The sequence below is a fragment of the Salvelinus alpinus genome, chromosome 12 (genome assembly GCF_045679555.1).
Source record: "Salvelinus alpinus chromosome 12, SLU_Salpinus.1, whole genome shotgun sequence".
Taxonomy (NCBI): Eukaryota; Metazoa; Chordata; class Actinopteri; order Salmoniformes; family Salmonidae; genus Salvelinus; species Salvelinus alpinus.
In genome coordinates, this window is record NC_092097.1 from 47,240,932 (window position 1) to 47,261,144 (window position 20,213).

At 40.8% G+C, this 20,213-nt stretch overlaps 2 protein-coding genes across 3 annotated transcripts in view; both read right to left on the bottom strand.

The window, feature by feature from the left end:
* LOC139536275 (serine incorporator 3-like) overlaps positions 1 to 14,125 on the bottom strand; it is a 28,574-nt gene extending 14,449 nt beyond the window's left edge. Inside the window, exons 1-5 of the mRNA XM_071336652.1 lie at positions 13,821 to 14,125; positions 5,956 to 6,117; positions 3,074 to 3,267; positions 554 to 633; positions 165 to 302 (exon numbers count right to left, since the gene is read on the bottom strand). Of these exons, the coding sequence (XP_071192753.1) occupies positions 165 to 302; positions 554 to 633; positions 3,074 to 3,267; positions 5,956 to 6,117; positions 13,821 to 13,859 (613 nt within the window). The 5' untranslated portion in view covers positions 13,860 to 14,125. The remainder of the gene's footprint in view (positions 1 to 164; positions 303 to 553; positions 634 to 3,073; positions 3,268 to 5,955; positions 6,118 to 13,820) is intronic.
* Positions 14,126 to 14,199: 74 nt separating this feature from the next.
* Positions 14,200 to 18,465, bottom strand: LOC139536276 (uncharacterized). 2 transcript variants are annotated; one of them, XM_071336654.1, is made up of 3 exons: positions 18,158 to 18,465; positions 15,111 to 15,455; positions 14,200 to 14,946 (listed from the first exon to the last, which is right to left on the bottom strand). In XM_071336654.1, exons 1-3 carry the CDS (start codon positions 18,293 to 18,295, stop codon positions 14,827 to 14,829), a joined length of 603 nt encoding a protein of 200 aa, XP_071192755.1. In that variant the 5' UTR covers positions 18,296 to 18,465; the 3' UTR covers positions 14,200 to 14,826. The 2 variants fall into 2 exon arrangements, with proteins under 2 accessions (XP_071192755.1, XP_071192754.1); XM_071336653.1 differs by having other exon boundaries at positions 15,102 to 15,455.
* Between the last annotated feature and the right edge of the window lie 1,748 nt (positions 18,466 to 20,213).

Below are 20,213 nucleotides of genomic sequence, written 5' to 3' on the forward strand. Positions count from 1 at the left end.
AATTTAGCCAATCATAAACACTTGTGTGTTGATGTTCTTTTATTCTGCCCTTTTTTTCTCCTTCATTGTATTATTTGACTGCTAACTGTGTTGCGATTGTAAGTGCATTTAAAATAAAGTTGGATTTGATTTGACTTCCTTAGCAGAGGGTCAGGCAGACTCACCAGCATACCAGCCCCTGGAGTTCCCGCTCTCCATGTTATCCACCCAGGACTCATTCCAGGAGTGGGCAAAATCCACCAGCAGGACCAGCTGGATCAGGATGAAGCAGAACGCCCCACAGATACCCACCACGAACCACACTGCACACACACAAAGAGATCATCATCGTACCACAAATATCCACAAGCCACTGCTAAGTATAAAGTTACTAGTATATTACAATGACTAATTAAATGATTAATTGCGTGTATCAACAATGAATTGTCTTAATAATACAATAAATTGTAATATCAACAATTAAAAGTGTATCACTCATGTTTATGCGGATTGTGCATGGTAATAATAGACAAATATTATGACAAATTCTTTATTTAAATTGGGTCAATCTTACGGTGAGTGAAAGGCCCCTCAGGGATATAAAAGGCACCGACTGTCACTGCAACCATGGTGGCAATCTTAAAGAACCAAAACCTGCATGGGGGAAGGAAGTCATTCGTCAACTGAATCCCTTTTGATAATGTTTTGATTGACTTCATGAATCATTATAAAAAGTATGGAAAATAACTATGAAATAAAAAAATAATAGTATGATCTTTCAATAATGCCACTCTTGATGTGGTGTACAGATAAAATACAAAATAATATATATTGATATATGACATATATGACAGTATCAGCATTTTTCAAAACGCACATATTACATGGTTATTTTGTTGCATGGGTATACCTAGTAAATATACATGAATAGGCTTATGATGTACATGTCTGAAAACCTGTTATTGCTTTGTCATTATGCGGTATTGTGTGTAGATTGATGAGGGGGAAAAATATTTAATCCATTTTAGAACAAGGCTATAACTAGAGATGCACCAATATTATTTTGGGCCGATACCGATATCCAATATTCTCCTTGCCGAAAAAACAATATCGTTACCGATAACCGATATTTTACAATTTTAGCGTCCTTTTAAGCATTCTTAAGGCACTGCATCTCAGTGCAAGAGGCGTCACAACAGTTCCTGGTTCGAATCCAGGCTGTATCACATCCGGTCGTGATTGGGAGTCCCATAGGGCAGTGCACAATTGGCCAGCATCGTCCGGGTTTGGCCAGGGTAGGCCGTCATTGTAAATAAGAAATTGTTCTTAACTGACTTGCCTAGTTAAATAAAGGTTACACACACACACACACACGCACACGCACACGCACACGCACACACCACACTGACCCAAAAGTTATTTTGTTGGCATTTACATATGTCCCCATTACTAGTAAAACATAATCAAAACCTAGTTCTTTCACTTACTTGCTGTGCTGTTTCGTTGTTCATTTGTTCAGTCGTTTCTTTCTCAAACAGGATTTCATCATATATATGAAGCAGTGAAGTTTCAGCTGTCAGTGCGCACCGAGGAAGAAAGGCCACGGAGAATCACTATGTCCATTTCCATCTTGTCCAGCCATGTCTGTAACATTTCACATAAACCCTGTTTCTTGTCTGCATCGAAGTAGCGGTCCTTGTACCTAGCATCGAGCATGGTGGCGACACAGTAAAGAGGCTCAGAGGTAATGCCACCGAATCGCTTGTTCAAAGCTTCGAGTACAAAGCCTCGAGTACTACGGTCTGTGTGGGCAGTCTTGTTGAGCAGGCGTTTCAATGCCATGACAGAGGGTATCACATCTGCTGCAGACACAGTTGATTAGCTTGTTTCTCCAGTCAGTTCGACTTGTTTCTCCAGTTCGAATGGAGCTAGGAGTGTTCATGTTTCCAAGTTTCAAACATGTTCTCAAATGCCACTGAAATGGCAGCAGCGGTATGAGAAAGAGCACATTCTTGAGCATGCAATACGGCTCTCCTCAGTACAAAATCCTCGTCGACCCACTGTGCTGTCAGACTCAGCATGCTCATGGGGCTGACATCGCTGGTCCAAATGTCAGTCGTGAAGCTAATAGCAGTGACGCCCATAGCAAGTAGCTCATGGATGTGAGTGTCAACAATACTGTGTAACTCCGGTAGGGCAACATCTGAAAAATAGTGAGTAACGGGGCTCGACCAGTCGGTGAAAGCCAACATCATCCACGACAGAGGACGGCTGATTGTCAAGGGCAATGAATTATATTTTCTTGGCGTTAATGGGTTTCGCCTTTGAGTTGTCTCGCTGAAATGTTCTTACTCATTCAAATGACTGCTTGACTTGAACCTGTTTAGTTGTTGGAAGTGTGCGCTTAGTATTTTTCTGCTTTTGTTCTGTGTAGCGCTGTATTTTTCATGGCGTCATTACGTCATCTACCTATGTTATATAGGTATGCACGTCAGCTTTGACATCGGTTTTGGATATCGGCGTTATATAAACTAGACATCGGGCTGATGCAGATGTTGGCATTTTTTGCTAATATCGTCCGATTCTGATATGCTCACCAATATATCGTGCATCCCTAGCTATAACGTAACAAAATGTGAAAAAAGGGAAGGGGTCTGAATACTTTCCAAATGCACTGTATATGAATAGGCTTATGATGTATTGCTGTTACTTAAAAGTGCAGTTATTCTCCTCTGTTTCAGAGAGGCACGGTGGCCTAAAGCACGTTAGCTCAGTGACCTGTTGTGTAAGAGATTATTTTATTAATATTGCCAATGGTTGTTGTGACAGTGCCTGTAGCAGTGTGATAGTCATACTGTATGACAGAAAATAGTACAAACAAGGGTGTCTTACCAATACCTCATTATGACATTAGTTAAGTTACAAGCAGTGTACATGTTATTTTCAGTTAATAATAATAATAAAGGCTATTCACCTTAATACTGACTTTTAAGTCAAAGTTGGCATAGTAATAAATATGATTACATCTAGGCCTTTACTTTTTTATTTTTTCATGTCTTTTTTTTAGGGGGTGCATCATGTGATGGGTGGTTACCCGTTGTGGATGGCAGAGCGTGGGTCTCGGCTGTTCTTGACGTTGATCATAATCAGAGCGAACACCAGGAAACACATGCTCATGCCGAAGCACACCCGGTACACGGCTTTATAGCCCACAAAGATCTCACAGTTCATGTTGGCATGGATTCCTGGGATAGAAGAGCCTGCTCCGTCTTCACAGAACCCAGGAATCTACAGGCACAGATAGACATTCTCACAAACCATTCAGGCCAGTCTAATCTACTGTACAGAGTAGACAGCATTACTATAGTCTAGCTGTGCGATTCTGTATTCAATAACCCTACATTTTCACTTTGGTCAACAACAAGTTGGCTACTATCATGAGAGACTGCTGTGGTTCCTGAGTTAATTAAGAAATTAAAACATCCCGTCATGCTTAGGGTCATGTATAAAAAATGCTGGGCAGCCCATTATTTTGGCTACCATGACTAGAAGAAGAGATATCAGTGGCTTTGAAAGAGGGAGCATAGAGGGTTTAAAGGGTTTGTGTGTCTCAGTCACCAGATCTCAACCCAATTGAACACTTATGGGAGATACTGAAGAGGCGCCTGAGACAGCGTTTTCCACCACCATCAACAAAACACCAAATGATGTAATTTCTTGTGGAAGAATGGTGTCGCATCCCTCCAACAGAGTTCCAGACACTTGTAGAATCTATGCCAAGGCGCACTGAAGCTGTTCTGGCGGCTCTGGTGGCACAACGCCCTTAAAACACTATGTTGGTGTTTCCGTTATTTTGTCAGTTACCTGTATATGTCAATGTTTAAATTTAGAATGACAGTATACACAGAGTTGCAATGTTAATGCAGCCTCAATATGCAGTAAGTTGTATCTCTGTAGGCCCCTACTGTTCTATATTTTGTGTGACTTAACTCTTCCCACTGATAGCCTCCCCAGGTATTCAAGCATTATTAAAGCAACCATTCACCATGTACACAAACATCTACTATGACACATCATGGCTCATCATCTCATGCACACACACACTGGGTGTTTCTCAATATGCATACTAGCGCGCTCCGAGCACGCAATCTGGAGCACGGGAGTGTCGGAGCATGAGTCCAAATCAAAGTACGCAAAACGGAGCACGGAGGGCACTTCTCGGGTGCGTACTCCGCTGTACACATTTCGAAGCATGCATTGACACCTGTTGTATTCGGCGCATGTGACAAATCAAATTTGAACTAACAGTAATATGACGCAACCAATAACAAAAAAACAACACAACACTTGTTGACATTAATGTGCTGAAGTGAGAGAAAATAAACTGGTTTTCGGAATGAAATGTTGCCCAATCAAATCTAATGTTACCTGACTACAATATTGTATCTTGAAAACATTAATAAATACATGCTGTGTTAATTTTGGCATGTTTACCTGCTTACAATACCCACTGTAGTGTGCGTAGATTGCAAGCCCATAGTAAGTCAACAGGGCCAACTGGCTAACTACTACCAAATATTGTTTTTATAACTAACCCATTGCTCTATCTGTGCTACTACTGTTAGCTAGCTAGCCACATATAATTGACATCTACCTTGCATAACATTAGTTTGTAATTTTTGCCTGTTAAACTATCTGGTTAGATAGATTATTACGATTCACATATAGCTAGCTGGTAGTTATGAAGTAAATGTTAGCTTTGTGTATATCTTGTTTCGTCTCTATTGTCATTGTCCTGGCTAGAAGATGGTTCAGTGAATGGGGAGGTGCAGTGTGTGTGAGGTAATACCTTAGGGGGAGTGTGAGTGCTTCTCAAATGTAATGTATTATGCGTTCTCCACACTCACCCTCACAAGAACGGACTCAAGAGAATGTACTCGGAGCATGAGAGTGTGGAGTATTTATTTATTTGTTTCACCTTCATTTAACCAGGTAAGCTGGTTGAGAACAAGTTCTCATTTACAACTGCGACCTGGCCAAGATAAAGCAAAGCAGTGCGTAAGAAACAACAGAGTTACACATGGAATAAACAAGCGTACAGTCAATAATACAATAGAAAAAAAGAAAGTCTATATACAGTGTGTGCAAATGGCGTGAGGAGGTAAGGCGATAAATAGGCCATAGTAGCGAAGTAATTACAATTTAGCAGATTAACACTGGAATGATTGATGAGCAGATGATGATGTGCAAGTAGTGATACTGGTGTGCAAAAGAGCAAAAAAGTAAATAAAAACAATATGGGGATGAGGTAGGTAGATTTGGTGGGCTATTTACAGATGGACTATGTACAGCTGCAGCGATCGTTTAGCTGCTCAGATAGCTGATGTTTAAAGTTAGTGAGGGAAATGTAAGTTTCCTTGATTATTTGTGTGAGATTGAGGGCATCTATCTTAGATTGTAGGACTGCTGGGGTGTTAAGCATATCCCAGTTTAGGTTACCTAACAGAATGAACTCTGAAGATCGATGGGGGGCAATCAATTCACATATGGTGTCCAGGGCACAGCTGGGAGCTGATGGGGGGTCTATAACAGGCGGCAACAGTGAGAGACGTATTTCTGGAGAGATTCATTTTTTAAATTAGAAGCTCGAACTGTTTGGGCGTAGACCTGGAAAGTATAGCAGAACTTTGCAAGCTATCTCTGCAGGAGATTGTAACTCCTCCCCCTTTGGCAGTTCTATCTTGATGGAAAATGTTGTAGTTGGGTATGGAAATCTCCAAATTTTTGGTGGACTTCCTAAGCCAGGATTCAGACACGGCAAGGACATCAGGGTTAGCGGAGTGTGCTAAAGCAGTGAGTAAAACAAACTTAGGGAGGAGGCTTCTGATGTTAACATGCATGAAACCAAGGCTTTTTCGATTACAAAGTATGGTAGTATGTATATTGAAAAAACACATTGATTGGCACGCCTCGTACCTTTTTTAGCAGCTCGTCCACTCCCGGTGACAGCATGATGCAGGCTATAATGGTCCCTAGCAACAGGATGAAGGCGTAGATGACTCGCGTCACCGTGGAGTTCTTGCTCTGGGGACAGCATCTGCACAGCAAGCATGTCGCACTGCTACATAGACATGGCACCTAGAGGGAAAGAGATAGGGAAAAACCATTGCCAACGTTCCCAAAACATATTAGGCCAGTTAGGGACAAGCCAGTCGATGCAGACTAACCTTAGTATTGGCACTTGCAGCAATGTGGTAGTAGACAGGAACCAAATTCAAACGCAATCAAAACAACCCAATCAATCATTTTTTTTTGTTTTCTTTTGGGATTTATTTCAAATTGCCCTGGGTGCTAGTCTGAGAAATGTGCTTTATCTTCTCTGAGAGGTCTAAAATCTGAGGACAAACTTGTCAACTCCCTCAAATGCTAATATATATATATATATATATATATATATACAGTGGGGAGAACAAGTATTTGATACACTGCCGATTTTGCAGGTTTTCCTACTTACAAAGCATGTAGAGGTCTGTAATTTTCATCATAGGTACACTTCAACTGTGAGAGGCGGAATCTAAAACAAAAATCCAGAAAATCACATTGTATGATTTTTAAGTAATTAATTAGCATTTTATTGCATGACATAAGTATTTGATCACCTACCAACCAGTAAGAATTCCGGCTCTCACAGACCTGTTAGTTTTACTTTAAGAAGCCCTCCTGTTCTCCACTCTTTACCTGTTTGAACTCATTACCTGTATAAAAGACACCTGTCCACACACTCAATCAAACAGACTCCAACCTCTCCACAATGGCCAAGACCAGAAAGCTGTGTAAGGACATCAGGGATAAAATTGTAGACCTGCACAAGGCTGGGATGGGCTACAGGACAATAGGCAAGCAGCTTGGTGAGAAGGCAACAACTGTTGGCGCAATTATTAGAAAATGGAAGAAGTTCAAGATGACGGTCAATCACCCTCGGTCTGGGGCTCCATGCAAGATCTCACCTCGTGGGGCATCAATGATCATGAGGAAGGTGAGGGATCAGCCCAGAACTACACGGCAGGACCTGGTCAATGACCTGAAGAGAGCTGGGACCACAGTCTCAAAGAAAACCATTAGTAACACATTACGCCGTCATGGATTAAAATACTGCAGCGCACGCAAGGTCCCCCTGCTCAAGCCAGCGCATGTCCAGGCCCGTCTGAAGTTTGCCAATGACCATCTGGATGATCCAGAGGAGGAATGGGAGAAGGTCATGTGGTCTGATGAGACAAAAATAGAGCTTTTTGGTCTAAACTCCACTCGCCGTGTTTGGAGGAAGAAGAAGGATGAGTACAGCCCCAAGAACACCATCCCAATCGTGAAGCATGGAGGTGGAAACATCATTCTTTGGGGATGCTTTTCTGCAAAGGGGACAGGACGACTGCACCGTATTGAGGGGAGGATGGATGGGGCCATGTATCGCGAGATCTTGGCCAACAACCTCCTTCCCTCAGTAAGAGCATTGAAGATGGGTCGTGGCTGGGTCTTCCAGCATGACAACGACCCGCAACACACAGCCAGGGCAACTAAGGAGTGGCTCCGTAAGAAGCATCTCAAGGTCCCGGAGTGGCCTAGCCAGTCTCCAGACCTGAACCCAATAGAAAATCTTTGGAGGGAGCTGAAAGTCCGTATTGCCCAGCGACAGCCCCGAAACCTGAAGGATCTGGAGAAGGTCTGTATGGAGGAGTGGGCCAAAATCCCTGCTGCAGTGTGTGCAAACCTGGTCAAGAACTACAGGAAACGTATGATCTCTGTAATTGCAAACAAAGGTTTCTGTACTAAATATTAAGTTATGCTTTTCTGATGTATCAAATACTTATGTCATGCAATAAAATGCTAATTAATTACTTAAAAATCATACAATGTGATTTTCTGGATTTTTGTTTTAGATTCCGTCTCTCACAGTTGAAGTGTACCTATGATAAAAATGACAGACGTCTACACGCTTTGTAAGTAGGAAAACCTGCAAAATCGGCAGTGTATCAAATACTTGTTCTCCCCACTGTATATATATTTTAATTGGTGGTGTTGGTTGTGTGGTGGTTGTGGTAGTTGTGGTGTTGGTTTTATGGGTAGTATAGCATATTGGCCTTGGCCATCACTTATTACCTGGGCCTGAGACAAAGAACGACTGTATAACTTATCACTGAGCTGTGCCCAAAAGAGGACCAACGCTCTTTTGTCCTCTTGTTGTTACAATATGATATTTTGCTCGAGGCCCTAGGCTATATGACAAAAACACTGTATGAGATGACTATTGCTCCACATACAGTTGAAGTCGGAAGTTTACATACACTTAGGTTGGAGTCATTGAAACTCGTTTTTCAACCACGCCACAAATTTCTTGTTAACAAACTATAGTTTTGGCAAGTCGGTTAGGACATCTACTTTGTGCATGACACAAGTCATTTTTCCAACAATTGTTCACAGACAGATTATGTCACTTATAATTCACTGTATCACAATTCCAGTGGGTCAGAAGTTTACATACACTAAGTTGACTGTGCCTTTATTGGAGGTGTACCTGTGGATGTATTTCAAGGCCTACCTTCAAACTCAGTGGCTCTTTGCTTGACATCATGGGAAAATCAAAAGAAATCAGCCAAGACCTCAGAAAGAAAATGGTAGACCTCCACAAGTCTGGTTCATCCCTGGGAGCAATTTCCAAATGCCTGAAGGTACCACGTTCATCTGTACAAACAATAGTATGCAAGTATAAACACCATGGGATCACGCAGCCATCATACCGCTCAGGAAGGATTCTGTCTCTTAGAGATAAGCGTACTTTGGTTCGAAAAGTGCAAATCAATCCCAGAACAGCGAAGGACCTTGTGAAGATGCTGGAGGAAACAGGTACAAAATAATCTATATCCACAGTAAAACGAGTCCTATATCGACATAACCTGAAAGGCCGCTCAGCAAGGAAGAAGCCACTGCTCCAAAACCGCCATAAAAAAGCCAGACTATGGTTTGCAACTGCACATGGGGACAAAGATCGTACTTTTTGGAGAAATCAGTCCTCTGGTCTGATTAAACAAATATAGAACTGTTTGGCCGTAACGACCATCATTATGTTTGGAGGAAAAAGGGGGAGGCTTGCAAGCCAAAGATCACCATCCCAACCGTGAAGCACTGACCCAAAGCATACTTCCAAAGTTGTGGCAAAATGGCTTAAGGACATCAAAGTCAAGGTATTGGAGTGGCCATCACAAAGCCCTGACCTCAATCCTATAGAACATTTGTGGGCAGAACTGAAAAAGCGTGTGCGAGCAAGGAGGCCTACAAACCTGACTCAGTTACATCAGCTCTGTCAGGAGGAATGGGCCAAAATTCACCCAACTTATTGTGGGAAGCTTGTTGAAGGCTACCCGAAACGTTTGACCCAAGTTAAACAATTTAAAGGCAATGCTACCAAATACTAATTGAGCGTATGTGAACTTCTGACCCACTGGGAATGTGATGAAAGAAATCAAATCTGAAATAAATAATTCTCTCTACTATTATTCTGACATTTCACATTCTTAAAATAAAGTGGTGATCCTAACTGACCTAAGACAGGGAATTTTTACTAGGATTAAATGTCAGGAGTTGTGAAAAACTGAGTTTAAATGTATTTGGCTAAGGTGTATGTAAACTTCCGACTTCAACTGTACATATTATGGCAACAGGTTATCTACAGTAGTTCTATTTGTGAACAGGTTTAAGCATGCCATGGCTGTTGTTTTCAAACTAGGACAAGGCAACAAAGTTAATCTAATTAATCATGAGTAGAGCATGTGACTAATAGTAGCCTGATACGATTAAACCTTAGGATTTACAGTTGTCTCAATGTGTGTATTGTGGGATACTTGGGGGAGGCAAACAGCTGATACTTAAATTCCCAATATTATATGAAAATGAATTTTATTTTATATTATACTGTATATGTAAACACATTGAGACCTGAGATTTGTGGAAACGAGCAAACCAGAGCAAAAGCAGAGACCAAATAAAAGCATGTTTTATCAATTACATAGGCCGACCATTGCATTTTGTTAGTTTCATTTATGTAATTTGTTTCAGATATGACAGGTGCCTGCGCCTCCTGGTGATTCTGACCTGTTGCTTAGGCGACATCTTCCTGATCAGTGGTGTAAACTACTTAAGTAATTTTTTTGGTATCTGTACTTGACTTTACAATTTATATTTTTGACAACTTTTACTCCACTTACATTCCTAAAGAAAATAATGTACTTTTTACTCCATACATTTTCCCTGACGCCCAAAAGTACATTTTGAATGTTGAGCAGGACAGGAAAATAGCCCAATTTAGCACTTATCAAGAGAACATCCCTGGTCTATGGGGGGGTGATATGTGCCAGAATTAAGCCTACGCAACCATACTCCCATGTGGCTGTCGCCTACCATTGAATGTCTGTCTGACAGTGTTAATGAAAGTCATAAGTTGCATAGTTTATATGAATTAAATATCAACCATAAATGTTAGAAACTTACCGTTTTTCCCGTGCAAGCCGACATTCCGAAGTAGCCACCTTGAGTTATAATATAGCCTACGGCTTGTGCATTTCCTGTTATCGCAAATGGTCTAGATTATGTCATAAATAGATTATGTCAAATCTATAGGTAAACTGTCTTTCCCTCAATACCTCATGGTATGGTATATTATCTTATCTCGCTGTATACAGATCTGAATGTTATTAGCCAATCACAGACTGTGTTGTTACCAGTTCCAAGTAGCCTACATCAGACAACCAGAGTTGTGTCCGTGGCTTTCAGTCGAATAGAGGAGTTCATAGGCTTTTCCAGAGGGTCCGTGCTATTTGGAAATATAACATGAGGAAAAGTCAGGATCCTAGTCAGGCTATTGTTTGTCAAATCCAGATTAAATATAGGTCTTAATGTGTATCAAATCTGTAGGCGACAGTGGGCTAAATCAATGACAAACAGCTGAAATGTTCAGGCTTCATCATGATCTGTTATCAAAACAGGCTGGGGTGTTTTCAGTTCCGTTTAGGCTAAGGTTATGCTTAAGAACACAACTGCACTGAAATGAATAGCCTGATTCAATGCGATTCTCCTGAATAAAAAAAGTGTTTATCTGTTAAGCTGTTTGGTCTATGTATAGACCCATACCGATTATATATTTGTGGTATTTCGCGGTAGGCTTAGCCTACCACTAATATTCTAAATTGCAAGCATTTAATCAACCACATATTCCTGTGATGTTGAGGCTGAGCAAGACCTTCGATAGACTAGTAGACTAGTAGTAGACTAGTAGACTATGCGGAAGTAATCGTGGAGTTAATCATTGTTATAGCCTAGATAACTTTACATAATCTGGACCGTTGTTTTCTTCTAAGGCTAAGCAAATGTACCGATGTGAAATGGCTAGCTAGTTAGCGGGATGCACGCTAATAGCGTTTCAATCTGTGACGTCACTCGCTCTGAGACCTTGAAGTAGTTGTTCCCCTTGCTCTGCAAGGACTGCGGATTTTGTGGAGCGATGGGTAACGATGTTTCGTGGGAGGCAGTTGTTGATGTGTGCAGAGGGTCCCTGGTTTGAGGCGAGGAGAGGGACGGAAGCTATACTGTTACATTGATGCTGTTGACCCGGATCACTGGTTGCTGCGGAAAAGGATGTCAAAAAGGGGGGTGAGTGTAACCGATGTGAAATGGCTAGCTAGTTAGCAGGGTGCGCGCTAATAGCGTTTCAATCGCTCTGAGACCTTGAAGTAGTTGTTACCCTTGCTCTGCCACGGCCGCAGCTTTTGTGGAGCGATGGGTAACAATGCTTCGTGGGAGGCAGTTGTTGATGTGTGCAGAGGGTCCCTGGTTCGAGCCCAGGTAGGGGCGAGGAGAGGGACGGAAGCTATACTGTTACACAAACAAGGGGTAGCATATGCTTTTTGACAATTTCTATAACAAGGGTTAGGCCTATATCCTCACATACCCCCTCAATTCAACCCTGGTTTTAACCATAAGACATCTCCACATAAATGTATAGCCTAAGCATTTCATGATGACAGTGATTATGTCTGTTAAACTGGGAACTCCGGGGAAAAACGAGGTCAAATCATGACATCAGTGATTTTCATGTCAGAGAAAGAAAGAAGCCCGAGTTCCTGAATTTGAATTGCGAGTTGGATGACCGTTCAAAACTATTTTTATCAGTCTAAGCTCCCAGTTGTCTTGAACGCACTGAAGTCGGAGATTGCAGAGTTCCGAGTTGTTTTGAATGTGCCACTAGAGACCTAGGCTACCTCCAACAAAGAAGCCCTAGTGTCTGTATTGATGTGAGAAATAAGAATATTTATACAGTAATGGTGACTGGCTGCAATAGCAACTAGCCTAATCATTTTTGTATTGAGGTGATATGCCTATTTTAGCTAAATCGACAAATTAAATTGGTTAGATTACTCTAGCAATGAAAAATATTTTTTACAAAATAATTTACATGTAGACGTTTGTAAGGTGTTCATGGTGAGATCTTTAATGATAAACTAGACAGACAAACACATGACGTGTAACACAAGTTGAGGCGTCACGTGACATGAACGTGAACGCGTCGGCAATTTGACGCCTTACATGGAACCCAAACCGGCTGCGCGCGTGCGCCATTGTGCAAAAATGTATTTTGTCCCCCTACACCAAACGCGATCACGACACGCAGGTTAAAATATCAAAACAAACTCTGAACCAATGACATTAATTTGGGGACAGGTCGAAAAGCATTAAATATTTATGGCAATTTAGCTAGTTAGCTTGCACTTGCTAGCTAATTTGTCCTATTTAGCTAGCTTGCTGTTGCTAGCTAATTTGTCCTGGGATATAAACATTAGGTTGTTATTTTACCTGAAATGCACAAGGTCCTCTACTCCGACAATTAATCCACACATTAAACGGTCAACCAAATCGTTTCTAGTCATCTCTCCTCCTTCCAGGCTTTTTCATCTTTGAACTTATATGGTGATTGGCATCTAAACTTTCATAGTATTACCACGACAACCGGCAACACAATTCATCTTTCAATCACCCACGTGGGTATAGCCAATGAGGTACCTGCTTATTAACCAATGAGGAGATGGGAGAGGCAGGACTTGCAGCGCATCTGCGTCAGAAATAGGAATTACTTCTATTTTAGCCCTTAGCAACCCAGACCCTCATGAGTAGTGTGGGTGCAATAATTGAATAACAGATTCCTACATTTATTTTGCAAAGCCCGCGCACGTGATGTGAGCGGTGTAGTCAGGGTATTAGAAAAATACTTGTCTCCATTGACAGTCCATGTTAATTCATGGCGGTATTTTACAGCACAAGGAAGACGTTAAGTGGCTTGGTGAGAGGCATTAGTAGCTTCACGAGGCTTAATTCTGGCACTTATCACCCCCCCATACCGGTCATCCTACTGCCTCTTATCTGGCGGACTCACTAAACAAACATTATTTGTTTGTGAATTATGTCTGAGTGTGCCGTCTGGTTTGCTTATTAATAAAGAATTTGAAATGATTTATACTTTTACTTTTGATACTTAAAATATATTTAAAAACAAATAATTTTTTACTTTTACTCAAGTAACGTTAGTATTTTACTGGGCGACGTTCAATTTTTCCTGTTAAGAGTATTTGGACTTTTACTCAAGTATGATATTTGGGTACTTTTTCCACCACTGATCCTGACAACCTTGTATGAGCTCACCTCAGCTGCACTTGCCTGGGATACTCAGCCATTCTTTCATACATGTCAACCTGGTCCTTGTTCACAAATATGGTCGTGATGATATACGAGAAGCACCTTACCCAGCTTGCGACAGAAAATGCCCCAAAAACAGCTCCCATAATGTTCGGATTTCGGCACAAGATTGCACTCAATCTCTTTAGTGGTTTTCTTCCTGGAACGGTACACGTTACTTTTCTGTCCTTCCAGGTTGGACTCTCAGCGTAGATACAATGAAAATTGAAAATACTAAATATTTTAACTAAATGATTTTGTTGTAGTGCTGTACAAGCGATTGCTAGCCTACGTCCTCAACTCTGCACAATCTTCTGTGATTTCCTTCCGTTGAACGTTGTTTCACAATGCGTCACACAGGATGATGTCATGTCGTTTTCATCTCTTAATGCTGTCATTGGTCTAAAATCAAATGTTTGAATTCCAACCTCAACATACAGTTTAAACTACAGTTTACAGTTTATTTGGTAAACTACACACACAAAAATCTGTCATAAATAAAACAAAAACATTATGAACATATTCCTTTGAGTAAAAGTCAGATCTAATTTACATTTTGATAAAAAATAAAACTTGGCATTCAACTTCCCATGAAAAAAACAAAAACAATAGATACATATTATGTTGTCATCTTCAGGAAACAAGTTATATAGGTGAACACAGAATGTACCTTGGTAACACTTTATTTGAACTGTACGTCATAACAGTGTCATATTATGGTCATAAACATGACATAACAAATGTCAAAAGATGTAAAGGCATCTTATGTCACTGAATGTCAAGTGACAAGTCAGTGTCATTTTTCATGTATTGTAAACAGTTAAAGGTGTAATGACATGTTGACATAGTTCATGTAACTTATTATGAAGCTGTCATGACATACAGTGTTACTCATTTATCGGTCATGACGTAAAATGCTGTTCAGATATCCATTGGAATGGCATAACCTCCAAGAAATAAGGTAGCTATATCGATCCAGTACGAGTAGGTAGATGATGTTCAAGAGAAACTCTCGCACCCCCCTGTAGCAATATACTGTATCGTACATCCATGACACCCCATACCGTAGCAAAATCAAGAGTGATGCCTCTGTAATATGGCTGGACAACTCAGTCTCCTGTCCAACAGCTCCCTGGTGTGACCACATTCACAACAACACCTTTGACCAGCCGAGGCCCCAAACTCCTTCAAAACCTAATAAAAGAGAGAAGTCATTAACAAAACAGATATTTCTCATCCTAGCAAAAAGGCCACCTTTACAGAAAGAAAGGTAATTTTCAGTAACCATTGCAGTGGTCACTCAGAGTAATGCAGCTCATGGTCAGGATTTGGAACAGAGGACCACTCACAGTGCTCACCTCCCTTGCATCCCTGTCTTGCATCTCCATACTCTTCTTCTGTAATTTCACTGACCACGGCGAGAGGCTGGAAGAAGACTGCTCAAACTTGACTCTGCTGTTGGCGCTCTTGGCACTGCCAACTCTGTTGGCCCCATTGCGGGTGGCGAGAGCAGCCGGGGCAGACCGGGACCCTCTAATGGACAGAGGGACGATGGAAGAGGAGACTGAGGTGGAGGGGAGCGTTTGAGGCCTCGTAGCGCCCCTCTGGCTTAGCCTCTTGTTCATGACGAAGGCAAAGGTCCTCTGCTCCTCGTTCAGCTGACGCATGCAGGTAAGCTGCTGCTGCTCCAGCCTCTTCAGAGTCTGGACAGAGGGGAAATGAGGAGAGAAAGTGACAGCAAGGGAGGAAGTCACTAAATGGCCATGTTGGAAAGGACAAAAGTAGCAGTGTCATTTGATCTGTTGAGCAAGTGCATGAGATATTTGTTCTTTATCTTGTCAGTTCAGTTCAGATTCAAACCTATAATCTTCTGTTCTCTATCCATGGGATTAGTCCACTGCGCCACCAGGATGGAGCTAACATGCCATGTTTTTTACACATACAAAGCTGTTCATTTTTGTATATTCAAACAGACCACATATCAAAGGAAACAAGAACTCATTAAGATCGGGTGTGGCCAATTAGTGGGCGAGACCAACACACCTTAATGAACTTAACAAAATAGAGGATAGAAGGAGTTTTGTTGATGCTGAGAACGGAATGTTAAATAACATTCTTAGAATGTTCTCTGAACGTTAAAGTTCTCGTGTTTTTTTATGAAAAGTTTTCTTAACGTTCTCTGAACTATTTGAGAACATTCCCAATATCGAACCAGTTGGTGAACGTTTCTAGAATATGACCAAAATTTAAATGAAATGTAACCATGTTTGAACTTTTAGGAAACATTCTGGTAGCCCTTTACACTCGTAACCGTGTACGGGTTGAACATGGCCAATTTGGGCACTGATAAACTCCTGAATTGGAACGTAATTACTGTACAGTAACATGCTATACATGACATTAGAACTCTGGCTCTGTGCTTCACAGCGCTGTATGGGTTTTGACTGACAGCAGTTATGAACTTGAGCACCTCTCGCAACAAGAAGTTGCCCCCATCCCTCACGCTAATTGGGCCACTTTTGTGTTGTCTGAGTGAGGGAAATGCTTATTGAAGAAGACTATGTATTTTGAAAGATGAAACGCACTTCACATTTCCATATCATAAAACTCTTGCCATAAGCAGTGTCAACGTTTATGATCACTATGTTTGATGTACAAGATGATATGGCGTCATACCCTGGTTTGTTCTGAACAGTCGTGTTGGCAATAGAACAACCTATCAACTGATGCCCACCTGACCCATATTGCGATTCATAATGGACGTTTTTGTGTAAACAACAACAGTAATTGTGTGATTGCTGGGATGCAGGACTGTGTTCGAGACAAAATAATGAAAAGTGTGCTTGCTCTAGTTCTTCAACAGCACAGCTGGGAGAGCTAAATTAATGAATGAAACTAAGATTGAACTCTTTGGCCTGAATGCCAAGCGTCACGTCTGGAGGAAACCTGGCACCATCCCTACGGTGAAGCATTGTGGTGGCAGATTCATGCTTTGGGGATGTTTTTCAGCGGCAGGGACTGGGAGACTAGTCAGGATCGAGGGAAAGATGAACGGAGCAAAGTTGATTGAGATCCTTGATGAAAACCTGCTCCAGAGCGCTCAGGACCTCAGACTGGACAACGACCCTAAGCACACAGCCAAGACAACAAGGGAGTGGCTTCGGGACAAGTCTCTGAATGTTCTTGAGTGGCCCAGCCAGAGCCCAGACTTGAACCCGATCGAACATCTCTGGAGAGACCTGAAAATAGCTCTGCAGCAACGGTCCCCATCCAACCTGACAGAGCTTGAGAGGATCTGCAGAGAAGAATGGGAGAAACTCCCCAAATACAGGTGTGCCAAGCTTGTAGCATCATACCCAAGAAGACTCAAGGGAGTAATCGCTGTCAACAGTGCTTCAACAAAGTACTGAGTAAAGGGTCTGAATACTTATATAAATGTGATATTTCCGTAGAATATTTTTTGCAAAAATAAATGTAATATTTCCATTTGCTAATTAAAAAAAAAAAAGTTATTGCTTTATAAATCTTCACATACCCCATAATGACAAAGCAAAAACATTTTAATTTTTTTTATTTAGCAAATGTATTAAAATAAGGACTGTAATGTAACAAAATATGGAAAAAGTCAAGGGGTCTGAATACTTTCCGAATACACTGCATTTGGAGACTCTTATTTGAGTCATAAAAGTGCATTGAAATGACTTAGGAACTGTGCACACTTTGCAGAGGTATTAGTCCTCTCACTCAAACCCTTGCCTAGCCCACATTTTCCAGGAATATTCTTATCATGCTACTGAATGTATCCAGAGTATTTTCAGATTTCACTATCAACAAATGCAGCAAAAAGTAAAGTAAATGTAAACTGCATATAAAATCAACAGTGTAATGTTTGGATTTTGTTTTGTGTCAGGTGAACTGTTGTGTCCTCACCTTTGGTCTAATAATTTCCCCATTATCTCCAAACTGTTCCCTTTCAATTGCTAACATTGTTATCCAAAAGCTTTTTATATTTATTCTGTAAGAAACATTTAAATTTAGCCCTATCCATATTGGCTAATTCCCACGAGTGTAAAGGGTTAAGCTGAAAATGAATAAGTCACCATCTAGTCTCACTGCCTAGACAATTATTTACACAGTTAACAGAGCAGTAACTGGAATTATTAAAAGTCACGTGATGCTTCTAACTTTCAATGAAAAGTGAATATGCGCTTACAGGAACATGAATAGGCTATTTATTTAAAAAACCTTGTAAAATAGACAAGCCCAGTAAAATAGACAAGCCCAGTAAAACTTTATACATTTATAAAGTTAAACATAAGTCTAAATATGTGGGTTATATTCAAACAAGCGAATCGGACGGAAAATTTGAAAATACAAAATAACACAGTAAAAAGCAGAACGTTACCTTCATAAGTTGCTTCTGTTCCTTTATGAAATTATTGTTCACAGTTTGAGAAGCGGTCATTAAATCTGAGGCACAGAGCGAATACATTGGATCGCTTCTGTAAAGACATGCCAGCGAGAAGGATGGATTGGCATCCATTTCGTATCTAAGAACTATCACCGACAGGAATCAACTGTAGTTTTCAACTTCAAATAGCCTATTCTCCCAGTTGATATGAAGGCTACAAGTGCATGCGACTATAAGCATGCAGTCTGTTGGTTCCCGCATTCGATCGTAGGCTATTGCCCCATCAGCATATCATCAGCAACACTAAAGAAGTACTTCCGGGTCATGTAATTTCGGAACTGTTCAAAATAAAAGTCCTCCACGTAGTAGTAGAAAAGTGCCTTTAACCTGTATTTATTCAGGACATATAAAAAAATAATTAACAGTTATATATATATTTGTTCATATTTTCGTGACCTTTGCGTTAAATGTGGGGTTTAGGTCAAATAAATGCCCCCAATGCAAATAACATATGCATTATTGTCTTATAGAGAAATATGTGTATTTGTGCTGATGTTAAAGTGGGGTGGGGAGTACTCAGTACGGTCTGTAGAATGATGTCATTTCATGGGGCTCTGAATAATACGTGTTGCTGTGGTTTTACTCTGGGTGACTGGTCTCAGATGATCCCGCAGGTGAAGAAGCCGGATGTGGAGGTACTGGTCTGGCATGGTTACACGTGGTCTGCGGTTATGAGGCCGGTTGGAAGTACTGCCAAATTCTCTAAAACGATGTTGGAGGCAGCTTATGGTAGACAAATGAACATAAAATTCTCTGACAACAACTCTGGTGGACATTCCTGCAATCAGCATGACATCTGTGGCATTGTGTTGTGTGACAAAATTGCACATTTTAGAGTGGCCTTCTATTGTCTCCAGCACAAGGTGCACCTGTGTAATGATCATGCTGTTTAATCAGATTCTTGATATGCCACACCTGTCAGGTGGATGGATTATCTTGGCAAAGGAGAAATGCTCACTAACAGGGATGTAAACAAATTTGTGCACAACATTTGAGAGGAATAAGCTTTGTGTGTGTATGGAAAACTGCTGGGATCTTTTATTTCAGCTCATCAAACATGGGACCAACACTTTAAATGTTGCGTTTATATTTTTCTTCAGTATACTGTACATCACTATTTTCTGAATGCAATAAGTGATTACTTAGATCAAGTGAAACAGTCTCCTCACTTTAATAAGGCCATTTCACAGTTTGAAGCATTGATTCCAGGGACATTTTCACAATCCATGGTTCATAAACAACTTAATTACAGTGGTGTAAAGGACATAGTTTAACGTTTTGTTCAGGAAATTCTATCCACAAATTTCTTAGCAAATTATCGGCAATACATTCAGAGTCTATGTTAAAATCTTTCCAGTAAGTGTGATGCCCAGGCAGTGTATGGCCAGACTACAAAACAACTGATAGTAGAACTGAGGGACATTTCTACAGACAGCATGGACGAATACCTTATTGGTTTGAATCAAAATCAACAGAACCGAGCATGTGATATATCTAAGAATTCAAAGGGCTCTCAACATTCAAGCTGTTATGTAACCTATGCCCCACAGCCTGCTTGTAAAAATGGACATGGCTAGGATCAAATTACCTAGAAGCTTTATTCTACCTTGCATATTTAGCAAACATACATACACTATTTCCAGTATAGTCACATTTTCAGACGAATACCCATTTGAGAAATTGCATTCAAGTCATGGCCAGCTTTGGCACGTATACTGCACTGAGACATCAACATTGTCAGTGGGCTGTAGTTTAGAATTACTCAACAAATTGCTGTACAAAGACACATTTTGTCTAGTTGCATATGACAGGATAAGTAGTGTAGAGGTCCTCCACTTCAAATCAAATCACATTTCATTGGTCACATACACTTTGTTCTGAAAGAAGTCATTCACTTATGCACTGTCGAATTGAAGGACTGTGATTCTTCTCAACATAAATACATTTCTAAGCCAAATCAGAGGAAACTGTTTTCAGTAACCACTGAGGA